Raw genomic sequence first — 14519 nt, forward strand, 5'->3', positions numbered from 1 at the left:
GAGCCTTAAAACACAAGCAACCCACTCCTGAATGAAAAAAATAGTCTGGCGGCGCGACGAAGACTGACACCCTGAGATAGAAATGGCTGCTACCGGAGTTTTGCCCTTTATAAGGGGAGTAGATCTCAGTGGAAACGACTTTAAAGTAAGGATTTTAGTTAAAATTAATTCATTATATCGTTGTCTGACAACCATGACGCTGTTCTAGCTAAGCTAGAAGCCAGAGCCTCGGGCTAATGGCTAGGCTAGCTAAGCTTACGTTAGCGTTGGGCGTAGCTGCTTGTTACCCTTCCTGAAGAAGACTAGTTATTTATTTATTGATGTGAAATTTGGGTTATCGCCACTCATTTACTTAGCTAGCTCATTACAAGTCGTTACCATTGCGTTAGCTGTTATTTTCAGCACCATGTTAACTAATTTAGTTTATAGCTAACTGGCTGTTTTGCTTATGAGGTCACTGCCCGTTTGACTAACTACTACCGATTTAAGTATCCCAAAAGAAAGAGCTTCTTAAGTAACATAACATATAACATAACATTTATTGTGTGATAAACAAAAGTTTGTACAGATGGTACATAAAAGCGCACATCAAAAAGTTAATAATAATACTGATCATACCTGGTTTTTAAAATCATTGACACTGGGTGAATGTACAACATGGTTTGGTAGACTGTTCCACAAAGTGACAATTCTCTTACTAGAAAAATTCATAACACATATTGAAAGTAGGGGGAGGAACTGTGAGACTGGTTTATATGTGTGTATGATTTAGCATAAAATTTGCAGATTAAGTGCATAACCACTTGCTTCATAAACTTTAGGCAGTGGTTATTCTTCATGACCAGAAGAGGGCTTACTTTGGAAATTCCAGTCACACGCTTATCGAGCTTGTCGAGCGCGATGATGTCATTCATGGATAATAAACTTATTTTTCCAGCTCTCACTGTCCGGCACATTTATAGTATTGTCCCGGGAATAATGCTTGGCTCTAATTCTTACCCAGTGGTTGTTACAAGTTATATTTGCTGTTCACTGGAAAAATACATTCGTTTCTAATGTTATTTTTAAGTCTGACTATTTTAATTTTTGTCGTCTCATCATTGAATGATGACATGTTAACATTATACAGTAAAAATACAACTTTACTGATTACGTCAAAGCAGCATTGGTGACATTATTGAGAATTACTCTTCTCTGACCTGGAGATGCAAGTGGAAATGATATGAAATCAAGGCAAACTTAGCTGTGACAGAGAAAGTTTGAGGTATTCCATTTTAATACCATCATCAGAGCATTTTAAATGAAATCCAACTTTAAGGAAAAATTACAAACAAAACCGTACAGCTTTTTAATATCTGCTTTTATTGGGGAAAAAAGATTAATAGTTTAAGACAATTTGATGCATTCCCTAATGTCACAATCAGAACCGCTCAAAAATTTAAGTACATCACATCTAGTACAATATCAAACAGTCATTGGATTTCCAGTGTACAGTATTCGTTTCATTTCAATTTTAATTTACTGCAAAAAAAAAAATTGTCATCACACATTTTATTTACATACAGAACATCATTTTGCCATTGCACATTATATTTTACAGTACAAATTATCTATTGATTACAAATGTCACAACTGGAATGTAATCATGTTACATTTCATTTTTAATAAATTGGACATTTCATTCATAATATGAAACATTAGCAGACAGCACATGATGGATGGCAAATTGAAGTCTTGACTAAGTTTACACGTTTAAAATCCAGGATTGATGCTGTGTTTATTTTTGTAGTCCTGGATTTTAACTTGCTTTGGTTATTTTTCTACACTTAAATCTACGAGTATTATTTTACTTTGCCAATTTCTTGAAAAATGCCACTGGGTGAGAAACACCACCCCTCTTTCTTTTTTTTCTTTTTTTTGATATTCCTATGGCTGTCTGCACTATACCTTTAGGGCAGCCTTGTATTTTCATTTGGGCTGGCATTTTCACATTTTGAAGACGTAACTCAGCAAGGTGATGATGTCATCTCGCTCAACCAGTCACAGCGTGTTTCGGATAAATAGCTAAAGTAAGTCCTCTTCCAGTCATGGAAAACTAACAACTGCGTAAACTTTATTTTTACTCATTAAAAAGCAGTAGTAGCTAAGTGGTCAGTGCACTTGCTTCCAGAACAGAAGGTTCCTGGTCCAAGATTATCATTCTGTATGTAATGTTAGGAAGAGTATCCGGTGTAAAACCTGTGGCAAATCAACATGCACACGGAAATGCTGTGGGTACCCTGAGCAAAAAGAGAGAAGCTGAAAGAATTTACTTTAATAAGCAGTTTTTGTTTATTGTAAGCGAGCCTGTTTAGCAGCAGTGATGGGATTATTGGAAAATGCTTGTATTGATCTGAATCAAAACGTATTCCAGATGTGGTTATGGCACCTCTGGTCATGTCTCAACAATTGGTCAGTTATAACACATTGTCTGTTTTGTTGACTCTAACCTACAGTTACATTTATGCATATGGAAAACATCCATCATTTTCTATACCTGCTTACTCCAATTAAGGGTCACAGGGGAGGAGGGACTGGAACCTATCCCAGCAGTCATAGGGCAGGGTACACCCTAGACAGAATTCCAGTCTAACTAATCATCAACAAACTCATTCACACCCACACCCGTGGTCAATTTAAAGTTTCGAGTTAACCAAACTTGTATGTCTTTGGATGTGGGAGGAATCCGGAGGAACCCATGTGAGCACGGGGAGGACATCAGAAATAAAGATTACTGAATAAAATGTAAGTTTCAAATTATCACTAAAACAGAGTTAAAACTGTGATGCCCATCTAGACGGTTACCTGAGAACATGCCATATAAATAAGAAATGCAACAGATATGTTGGGTGGGAGCCTTTTGTGGCTCTTTCCTCTCACATTTGGGTTTGATTTTTGGATGATGTTGGGGATCAGTACAAAAAAAAAAAAAGCTTGCTTGCAGCAGGGACCTATTTGCATGTTTTCTTGGAGTTGCTGTTACGTAGATTACCACATCTCACTGTCACAGATCATGTGTCAATATTTAAGGCTCAAATGATTTGTATAAACAAATATTGGTATTAATTGTCAGGTTCTGTCAAATAGGTTTTGGAGTTTCTTATCGCCTTCATGACAATTTAGCATTGCTGTGCTGAAACTAACATCCATCCGTCCTTTATCTTTACCCGCTTAACCCTGTGACCCTTAATTAAGGGTCACAAAGGGTCACAGGGTGGTTGGAACTTATCCCAGCAGTTGAAACTACAACTCCAATTCCAATGAAGTTGGGACATTGTGAAAAAGGTAAATAAAAACAGAATACAATGATTTGCAAATCCTCTTCAACCTACAGTACAGCTCATACAGGGAATTAAATTCCTTGCTTATCACCCACCATCCTCAGCAGGGAACCCATACCTCCTTTCGAGGCCTATTCCAGTAGGAGACGACATGTATGGGCGGCCCCAGCAGTACCCAAAGGATGCCACCTGGTGGGTGACGGCAACAACTCAGCTCAAGAACTAGGTACTAGGGCTCCCAGCCCTTATTCCAGATCCATGCAGACGAAGACTCAGCTGCCTCCTGGAGCTTGGTCACAGTGGCCCTCCTCAGCCTCGGGGGAAAACCAATGTCGGTCAAAAACCTGATGGTAGAGCACCCCACAAAGCCTCGGCAACCAACTTCTACTGGGTAGACAGAACACTTCCAACCTCAATCTTCACACTGTCCCTTAAGCTCACTGTACCTGGCCAGTTTTCTCTCATAGGCCCATTCCATGTTGGTCTCCCATGATACTGTTAGTTCAACCAACATGACAGCCTTTGCATCATCCGACCGCAGAGTGGTGACTGCTATGTGGTGTGGAAAGACTAAAGCCTTCCCAATGTCCGCCTGGATGCTCCACTGTCTCAGTGCACCAACAGAGGTCGCAGTGTCCTGTTTAAGCCTTTTCCTGACCGTAGCACCAGCCTTCACGAATGGAATCTCCCGACAGGGCTTTTGAAAGCTGGTTGCTTCACACTGTGTATTCAGAGCGTCCACAAGAACCTTGAGGACTTGATTGTGTCGCCATGTATACATCTGTAATGATGAACCACAACCGGCAAGGACATGTTCCAGTGTACCCCTCTTTCCACATCTGACGCATGCATTGGACTCAACCAACTTCCACTTCTGCAGGTTGACAGGGGTTGGCAGAAGGTCGTACACTGAGCGCAGCAGAAAGCCAATGCGGAGTGGCTCCATGGACCACAGGTTGGACCAATTGATTCTACGGTCCGAAGCATCCTCCCATGTGGTCCAGGACCCCTGCTGCACCTGGCCAACTGCCCTCACCACCTGACTCTCCTCCTCCATCCTCCTTATCTCTTCTGTCACCATACCTCTATCCCTCCCATTCTGCTTTGACCACCAGTTGTTCTCTCTCCACCCAATACCCACCTTGTCCCTTTGTACAGCACCAACAATCTCCTTCAGTCTGAGGTTATTCTCTGCCTGGTCCACTGTCTCTGCCACAACCCATTTCCTACCACACTCCACGTCTGGTTGAGCATCCCTGATGAAGGGATCCTTGGAGTCCCTCAGCATGAGGTACACCCGGGCCTTTGCTGCCTTAAATTCAGAGAGGTTGTAGGTAGCTGGAGTTTTGCTGATGAGCTATACAGGGCCACATTGGTCAGTGATCTTGGTGCTCCAAGCCACCTCCTGATGTGGCTACTCACTGATCTCTCCATAGCTTCCACCTTGGTCATTGTGACAGCATACATCTGGAGTGGCCAGAGAATCCTTGGCAGCAAGCCAAACTGGAAGCACCATACCTTAAACTTACCAGTTAAGCCACAACCATCTATTACCTTCAGTCCTGCCTCTAGCTGTTCCTGCACCTCACCACCTCTGTACTTGTCTGTCAGGGGGAGGGTGTACCACCTTCCGAGACTCTTGACTGGTTCGTCGATGACTGTGGGAATTTTCCCACCAGCAATCTCAAAGTGGATACTCTTAGGCTTGCCTTTTACCAAGGAGAGACTTCTGCTTTTCTTAGGCTTAAACTTCATCCGTGCCCAGTCCATCAGCTCATCCAACCGCTGCAGTAATGCTCTTGCTCTCTCTTCCACTTCAATCAAGCCAGTGATGTCATCCATAAATGCCCTCATTGGGGGCATTATGATGCCATCTGCCAGCCTGACTCCAGGTGCCACCCGCTCCGCCCCTCTGATCAACATCTCCATCGCCAGCACAAACAGAAGTGGGGAAATGGTGCATCCCATAGGTATGCCTACCTCTAACGCCTGCCACTTGGTGGTGTACTCAACTGTAGAGAACCTCATGTGGAAAGCACCATAATATGCCATGATGAATTTCCTGACTGTCACTGGAATGTAGAAGAACTCCATAGCCTTCTCTATGAACATGTTCCAGGCAGCCCGGAGATCCTGGCACACCAGCCTTCTGCAGTGATGTATTGATGTAACCATTCTCCACTGCAAACTTCCTCATCCTTCTGGTCAGAGCACTGAACAAAATCTTCCCTTCCACATTTAGGAGTGAAATGGGGCGGAACTGTGACAGACCCACTGACTCAGCCTCTTTTGGATATTATATTGGATATTATAAATTCCATCTGCTAGGCACCTATCAATGTGGACTGCCTGCCAGTCCCACATCAGCCGTAATGGCTTCTTGTACAATCTGTACGAGAGTCCATTCACCCCTGGAGCACTCTTTGCTCTTGCTCTTCTCACACTCTCCTGCACCTCAGACCATCTCAAGCCTTCCATGTCAAAAGCTACCCCTGGTTCTGTTGGTCTGGGTAGCCCATCCATGTCCGGCAATGGCGCATCCCTGTTGGGGTCTGAATAGGTGTTCTTCCAACTCCTCCTGCAGGACTTTCAGTGTACCACTCTTCAACCTATATTCAGTTGAATACACCACAAAGACAAGATAATGTTCAAACTGATAAACTCTATTGTTTTTGTGCAAACTCTCATTTTGAAATGGATGCCTGCAACACGTTTCAAAAAAGTTGTCATAGAGCAACAAAAGACTGGAAAAGTTGATAAATGCTCAAAGAACACCTAATTGAAAACAGGCGAGTGTCATGATTGGGTACAAAAGGAGCATCCCCAAAAGGCTCAGCCATTTACAAGCAAAGATGGGGTGAGGATCACCACTTTGTGAACAATTGTGTGAAAAAATAGTCCAATAGTTTAAGAACAATGTTTCTCATTCAGTTGTAAGAAATTTAGGGATTCCATCATCTACAGTCCATAATATAATCAGAAGATTCAGAGAATCTGGAGAACTTTCTACAAGTAAGCGGCAAGGCTGAAAACCAACATTGAATTCTCATGAACTTCGATCCCTCAGGCAGTACTGCATTAAAAACCGACATCATTGTGTAAAGGATTTTACCGTGTGGGCTCAGGAACACTTCAGAAAGCCATTGTCAGTTAACACAGTTCATTGCTACATCTACAAGTGCAAGTTAAAACGCTACCATGCAAAGCGAAAGCCACACATCAACAACATCCAGGCACGCCGCCGCCTTCTCTGGGCCTGAGCTCATTTGAAATGGACAAGTGGAAAAGTGTGCTGTGGTCTGAGTCCACATTTCAAATTGTTTTTGGAAATCATGGACGTCGTGTCCTCGGACAAAAGAGGAAAAAGACCATCCAGATTGTTACCAGTGCAAAGTTCAAAAGCCAGCATCTGTGATGGTATGGGGGTGTGTTAGTGCCCATGGCATGGGCAGCTTACACATCTGTGATGGCACCATCAATGCTGAAAGGTACATCCAGGTTTTGGAGCAACACATGCTGCCATCCAAGCAATGTCTTTTTCAGGGGCGTCCTTGCTTATTTCAGCAAGACAATGCCAAGCCACATTCTGCACGTGTTACAACAGCGTGGCTTCGTAGTAAAAGAGTGCTGGTACTCGACTGGCCTGCCTGCAGTCCAGACCTGTCGCCTATTGAAAATGTGTGGCACATTATGAAGCGCAAAATACGACAATGGAGACCCTGGACTGTTGAACAACTGAAGTCGTACATCAATCAAAAATGGGAAAGAATTCCACCTACAAAGCTTCAACAGTTAGTGTCCTCAGTTCCCAAACGCTTATTCAGTGTTGTTAGAAGGAAAGGTGACGTAACAGTGGTAAACATACCACTCTCCCAGCTTTTTTGAAATGTGTTACAGGCATCCATTTCAAAATGAGCAAATATTTGCACAAAAACAATAATGTTTATTAGTTTGAACATTAAATATCTTGTCTTTGAGATGTATTCAATTGAATATTGGTTGAAGAGGATTTGCAAATCATTGTATTCTGTTTTTATTTACATTTTACACAACGTCCCAACTTCATTGGAATTGGAGTTGTAACATAGTGTTGGTAAATAAAATTACTAAATGTTATCACTTCTTCACAATGTTATTGTCTGCCTTGACCCCTAATGTTTGTGTGTGTCCCCCACCCCGTCTTTACAGGGTGGTTATTTTCCAGAGCATGTCAAGTCCATGAGCAACCTCCGATGGCTGAAACTGAACAGAACAGGGCTGTGTTACCTCCCCGAGGAGCTGGCCTCTCTGCAAAAGCTGGTGAGAAACTACACACACATAAACTCAGAGACTTTTATTGCTGTTTTCCCCAATCAGCTTTCAGTGGGAAAATAAAAAAATGTTCCTTTGGCTTCTCCCTTGTTTTTGCTTGGGATTGCACAGGTTTTACACTGGCTGCCCTTCATGGTACAACTCCATATTACATGGAGGGGAGGTGATCCTCTAGTGGTTAAGCAGTGGGCTTGAGACCAGAATATCCTCTTTTCAAATCCCTGTCTGGCCAGAAAATCACTAAGGCCCCTTGGTCAAGGTCCTTAAGCCCAAAGTTGCTCTCGGTGTGTAGTGAGTGCCTTGCATGACACCACTCTGACATTGGTGTGTCAGTGTGTGGGTGAATGTGAGGCATCAATATAAAGCACTTTGAGCTTCTGATATATTTATGGAAAAGCACTATATATAAATGCAGTCTATTTAGATGGACAATATAAATAGACTGCATAGGGCAGGGGTGATCTTGAACCAGGAACCTTCCACTCTGAAAACAAGCACCCTGCTGTCAAACACCCCTAAAAAAAAAAATAAAGATAAAAGCTGTTAAATATTCATTCATGAATACATGTATATATAAATTTTAAAAAACATGACCTCATTTTACTTAATTTTTTTGGGCTTCCTGTAATATAGGAAGATTCGATGGCATAGATTTTTACATTTTATTATTTAATTTTTTAATTATTATTATTGTCATTCTTATCAATAGTCTTTTTCATGTACCAGACAGTAGACAAACAAAGGTATCCAGTTCCATTGTTATTTTTATATTACATAAAAAAAAATTGTTTGTAATTTGTCAGAAGGGGGATAAAATATACATTTTTCCATGGTACGTTTAAGAAGCCTTTTGGCAATGGGGTTTTTATTTGCGGTGTGACACATTTCATTGCTCAAGCTCCCACCTGACAGAGTACACAGATGGCCATGTTGTAATTCCTGGTTGTGCTTTGACATGATTACCAAAACTAATTTAATCATCCTTAACCTGTAATTAGCAAGGCATGGTGAAAAGATTATCTTTTATTGTCATGCTTGATCTTACAATGTCAATGTTACAATGATCTTACCGTAATCTATAGTCACAGTTGCACATCACAGTATGTAGGTTTTGTTTAATGTACCATGTGTCGTGATTCTGTTCACTTTTTAAGGAACATCTTTCTGTGAGTCACAACAGCCTGAGCACCTTACATGGAGAATTGTCCAGTTTACCTCATCTACGGGTAATCATCAGTCACACATGAAAACTACACACCTGTGTTTTAGTGCTACTGTTGAGGCTGCAAGTTGATGTCCTAATGTCCTGTTTTGTCCACATTCCAAAGATAATATCTTTTTCAGACCAGAAATTTGTTTAAAAAAACCAGAATCTATTCACATTTACAAAGCTGAAATAAAAAAATTGGATGCTCAAAACTATTAATAGCTTTTTTAAAAAGTTGGTGATTAATTTATTTTTTTGTTACAGCTGTAGCTACTGTTATTATTGACTTAATGCCCTGACAAGCTTGAAGGTGTTTTCTAGCCCAACCAGATTTATACTTATCACCATGGTATCTTATCTACACTGAATTCTAATAATTTCTTAACTGTGTTTTAATGTTTGCAGGCAGTGGTAGCCAGAGCCAACAACTTGAAAAACTCTGGAGTCCCAGATGACATCTTTCAGCTTGATGATCTCTCTGTGCTGGTACATGGTTACCTTCAGTCACTTAGACCCACATTTATTCCAGCAACATTCTTAGTGTTTCCAGTTTAGTGTGAGCCACATTGCCTGTAATTTATAACTTTGTCACCTACTTCAGCTTAGTTTACACACAGAACACACGATGCTGTAAATTCTTTTTCCTATCCATGTGGGAAAGTACAGTGAAATATGAGTTTGACATTGGGCATCTTTTCATGTTGGCCATGATATCTGTGTTTAATCAAGGACATTTTGTAATTACTTTGGCCATACGGTCACTTTTCAACAGTATGGTGGATGACTTCTTCATTACACAATAAAGACTTTCTGCACAGATTTGTAGTATAAGCTGTTTATGTGCTAACTGTGCTGCAGTACTTGCATATATAAGGGCTCCTACACACATAGCACAAATAAGAACAAATCAGGGTGAATCACAGCGAAACAGCCCAAATGAGCAAACTCCAAAAACTTCGAGCCAACATCAGGTGGGAAATATGTGTGAATGATCCCGTTGCGATGGTTTCACATGTGCACGCGAACACAGTGCGAGCAACTGGAATGTGTTGCACCACATCGCGCTGCTGCTGTGGAGGAAAAAAAAAATGAAAACACCGTAATTTCCAATATTTAATCCCTCTTATTGAACGGACAATACGAGTATGATCCCTATGTGCCTCTGTATATGACCCATGGTCATAGACGTACAGTCATGAAATGGCATGAATGAAGCAGTGCGCTATTATGTCCGCTGGGTATATAAATAATTACTACAATAACTACATATACAATTACATGCCAAATAACTAAAATTAATGACCACAATGTCACACGACATTGAGATCACCTGCTGTGTGTTCACATAATCTGCCAGTCTGTTTCACATGGAGCAGCCTGCTGAGGCGCGCTGTGTGTGGCCGATGCAGCCTGGCACAAAGGCGAAAGATGTTTTTGTATTTCCAAGTGAGGACAGCAGACAGAGACGTGCACCTCACGGAGGACAGTTGTAAGGTCATGTCCTTCAAAACACGGTATGTGTTCCCCAGCTGTGATGTCCAGGAACAGAGATCTCAACACCTGCTGCTGTTTGGGGACACGCCCCTTGTCAGTTCAGCGCCCAGACCAAAGTGTCTGTGTCTGTGGTCATTCATTTTAGTTATTTGACATGTAATTGTGTATGTAGTTATTGTCGTAATTATTTATATACCTGTCCTGGCCGTAATCTCTGCTTGTTACACGTCGTGTGCACTGAGCCGTCATTTCCAGTTGTCACTGTGCGGCGATCAGCTGAGAGTCACCTCGCCATGCTGTGTGCACTCAGACGTGGCTGTCTGGCCTCCATGTGATCATGTCTGTACATACATATCAGTATTTCATGCAAGTGTGCCCCCCCCCCCCCCATACGCACACACACCACATGTGTTGTGGGGGCATGAAACACATGCACGCTACATGTGTTGCGGGGGGCGCCACACGTGCGATACACATGCATGCCATGCCATGCCACACTCATAGGGACACTTAGAAAAATTTCACCGCCAGCACAAAAGTGATCGCCTGCTCAATATTTTTGTGCTGACAGCGCAAATGGCACCATATTTTCTAAGTGTCCAGCAAGCAGTGTTAGATGTTCCTGTGTGTCACCTGGAATTTGGCCGACACCTGCCACGAAAGGGATCGAATGGGTTCTCACAAGGCGCACTCTGTCTTTCAGCAGCTGGTGTGCGCAAATAGTTGTAGCAACAGCTGTACGTGGCGTTAGAGGCAGTGCAGATTTTTCAGGAATGCCATGCAGTTGTTCGTTCATGCCCTAGTCAGCTTCATTCATGTTATGTGTGAAGGGGCGCTGGCCCTAACACAGGGTTCTCACCAGGATATTTTCCAGGATATCCCCCCCCCGCGTGCTGGTTAAATCGCAGCATAGGGGGGCCCTATGCTCACCTGCACTGGCGGGAACCCTGTAACTTGATCAGTTGATGCACATTTATTAAGAGCTGCAGTCTAGAAACAACTCTGACTTGCAAACACTCTTTGGAAAATGTGACATGGAATTTCTTTTCCTGCCTCCTTAGGATCTGAGCTACAATCAGTTGACTGAGATTCCGAGGGACCTGGAGAACAGCAGAAATATGCTTGTGCTCAATCTCAGTCATAACAGCATTGACTCCATCCCCAACCAACTGTTCATCAACCTGACAGACCTGCTGTATCTGGATCTGAGTGACAACAAGCTGGACAGCCTTCCACCTCAGATGCGACGCCTCGTCCACCTACAGACACTCATACTAAACAACAACCCTCTCATGCATGCCCAGTTGCGGTAAAAACACATTTGTTTTGTGTTATGTCTATCCTTAAAATTCCATTCCCTACTGTAATATTTCTTTCAGTAATGCTGGGCTACACTTTAGTCTGAAAACTGAGTGATAGCTGGGCAATGCATTTTTGCTTTGCACTGACTTTTTTTTTTTTCTTTCTCTTTTGAGCAGCCAGCTACCCGCTATGGTGGCGCTACAGACTCTTCACTTAAGAAACACTCAGAGGACCCAGAGCAACATGCCCACCAGCCTGGAGGGCCTGACACAGTTAGCAGGTTACATCACAGTTTCCAAATTATTAGTACTATTATCTTAGACAATGTTTTCTGAGTGTTAAACATTCTAGTTGTTGTTTCCTCATTTTCATAAACGTGCATTCTCTTTTGTCCCTCACCAAACTTCCAGATATTGATCTGTCGTGTAACGACTTGACACGGGTGCCTGAGTGCCTGTATTCACTGAGCAGCCTGAAGAGACTGAACCTGAGCAGTAACCAGATTTCAGAACTTTCTCTCTGTATTGATCAGTGGACCCAGCTGGAGACACTTAACCTTAGCCGCAACCAGCTCACCTCACTGCCTGTAAGGATGACTCTTTACGCAACGCTCTCCATAAGTCACTCTTTATGTACTCCCACACTCTAGGTAGATGGCTATATCAAGTCTGGAATGCTCTTTAAAAGTCAGTTCAAATCCTGTTTACGAAAATGGCAAATTTAAACCTGAGAAGTAACTGATGTGAAGATGGTTTGTTTTCCTCATGAATACTTTCGTTGTTGTTTCTTCACTCAGTTGTTCTAGAGCCCCTTCTTGTTTAATGGAAATTAAGGCATCAATTAAATGGTTTATCATATATTTTAGTGACACTGAGCTTTATTTGATCAATTCTGCCACCTCGGCAGTCCTGTTCAATCTGTGTGTCTTTAGTAGCAGGTTGTTGACAGTCATTATATTTATTTATTTGTTAGTTTTTTGTTTTTTTTTGAGGGGGGTTGGGGTGTCTAATTTCAATTTGTTTTTTTCCCCCCTCTGTCCAGTCTGCGATGTGTAAGCTGTCCAAACTAAAGAAGCTCTATGTAAATTCCAATAAACTGGACTTTGATGGAGTTCCACCAGGGGTGGGAAAACTGGTCAGCCTCACTGAGTTTATGGCTGCTAACAACAACCTAGAGCTCATCCCAGAAGGACTCTGCAGGTGGGTTCAACTCACTGACACCCACATGCCTAAACACAGATTGGGGACCCCCCCCCCCCCCCCCCCCCCAAATACAAGTGATTCAGATTTAAGATTGACTGTTGTGCAGATAAAACATTGGGTTTTCAGTTAACTGCTGTGTGATGGTTGAATTCTCAGTCCTCTTGTCTTTAGCAGACTTTCTGAGTGAGTCTTTATGACTATGTCTTAGTAAAGTTGTATTATGTAGCAACAGTACCTGTTAAATTTCTTGGGTAATCATGTTTCCTGTGAAAAAGTGAGTAATTATCTGTGGGGTTGGGAGGTTTGACACATGGCTACTGAAGAGTCCTTGACCAGGAAACTGATCTGTGTACTGCTGGTGATGTGTTTTCCATGGCAACTCCTGGTATCTGTGTGCATTGCCAAATACAAGCAGTTACTGTGAAGCAGTTATAAGAGCAGGGCTGTATCTAGAGTTAATGATTTAAATCCAGTTTCAAGTCAAGCCACTGTACTTACACCTCAGACAGACTGAGAACTGAACAGATCAGTGCTCATGGGGCATTACTTGTATAGTGTATATATACAGTGCTTGAAATAAAAAATTTTAGGATTAATCTCAGTCAGTCTAAGACAGAGGTAGTGCCATGAACTTTTAAGGGTGACATAAATTACTTTGTTTTGGTAGATTGTGTTCACATGACACAGGTGATTATTGAAACATAAGTAATTTGTGTTTTTGTCTAGGTGTGGTAAACTGAAGAAACTGGTGCTGAATAAGAACCGTTTGGTGACACTCCCTGAGGCCATCCACTTCTTAACCGACTTAGAGGTACAATAATGAGACCACGAATTAAAGTACAAGATTGAAAGTGTCTTTACAAATACATTGGAACCTTGACATATGAGCAAATCAGCATACAAGTTTTTTGGGGGTTTTTTTTTTCTTTTTTCTTTTTTATACGAGCTGTCGCTCGGTCCATATTTTTGTTTGGAATAGGGTCCAAAGAATGTGAGTGCAAAGAAAAGTGAAGAAAAGAATGTCTATTGAACTGAAGCAGGAGATAATAGAAAAACATGAGTGTGGTGTGCAGGTTATCAAACTGTCAAGGCAAGATGGTACGATTTGCACCATCCTGAAGCAAAAGATGTAATTAAGAGTTCAACACCGGCCAGAGGAACTACAATTCTTTCGAAACTAAGGATCCACAGCGTAAGTTTACAGTGTATGCATTTGTCTCTTTCCAAGGTAAGAACACTTAATAAAATGTTTTCTTTTGTATAGTATGTACTGTACTGCATTTTATTATGCATAGGTAAATTACTGTATACATGTGTGTTTGTTCATTTAAAAAATGTATTTTTTTCATAATTTAGAGTGGTTTGGGGATATTTTACAAGAATGGATTAAAATTATTTTAGTTATTTAAAATGGGGAAATTTGTTTGAAATAAGAGCAGTTTGACTTTTGAGCTCAGTCACGGAACAAATTGAACTCATGTCAAGGTTCCACTGTACTGCTGCATGAAGTGAATGATAGTTTTATGAGAAGTGTCACACAGTAAAGCAATTTAATCCAGTCTGACTTTCAGTCTGTGTAAAGTGGAGTCAGAGCAATACACATGAATGACAATGTTAAACCCTCAACATAACAATACCTTTTCCAGTATTACTCAGTTTAAGGGAATGCCACAAAATGAGCTA

At 41.6% G+C, this 14519-nt stretch overlaps 1 protein-coding gene across 1 annotated transcript in view; it reads left to right on the forward strand.

The window, feature by feature from the left end:
* The first annotated feature begins 82 nt into the window (after positions 1 to 82).
* flii (FLII actin remodeling protein) overlaps positions 83 to 14519 on the forward strand; it is a 36780-nt gene continuing 22343 nt past the window's right edge. The window contains exons 1-9 of the mRNA XM_034190097.1: positions 83 to 145; positions 7509 to 7619; positions 8786 to 8857; positions 9244 to 9324; positions 11394 to 11641; positions 11811 to 11914; positions 12045 to 12220; positions 12676 to 12833; positions 13563 to 13647. Coding sequence (XP_034045988.1) covers positions 83 to 145; positions 7509 to 7619; positions 8786 to 8857; positions 9244 to 9324; positions 11394 to 11641; positions 11811 to 11914; positions 12045 to 12220; positions 12676 to 12833; positions 13563 to 13647 — 1098 coding nt within the window. The remainder of the gene's footprint in view (positions 146 to 7508; positions 7620 to 8785; positions 8858 to 9243; positions 9325 to 11393; positions 11642 to 11810; positions 11915 to 12044; positions 12221 to 12675; positions 12834 to 13562; positions 13648 to 14519) is intronic.

Source organism: Thalassophryne amazonica, chromosome 16 (assembly GCF_902500255.1).
Source record: "Thalassophryne amazonica chromosome 16, fThaAma1.1, whole genome shotgun sequence".
In the NCBI taxonomy this organism is placed as follows: Eukaryota; Metazoa; Chordata; class Actinopteri; order Batrachoidiformes; family Batrachoididae; genus Thalassophryne; species Thalassophryne amazonica.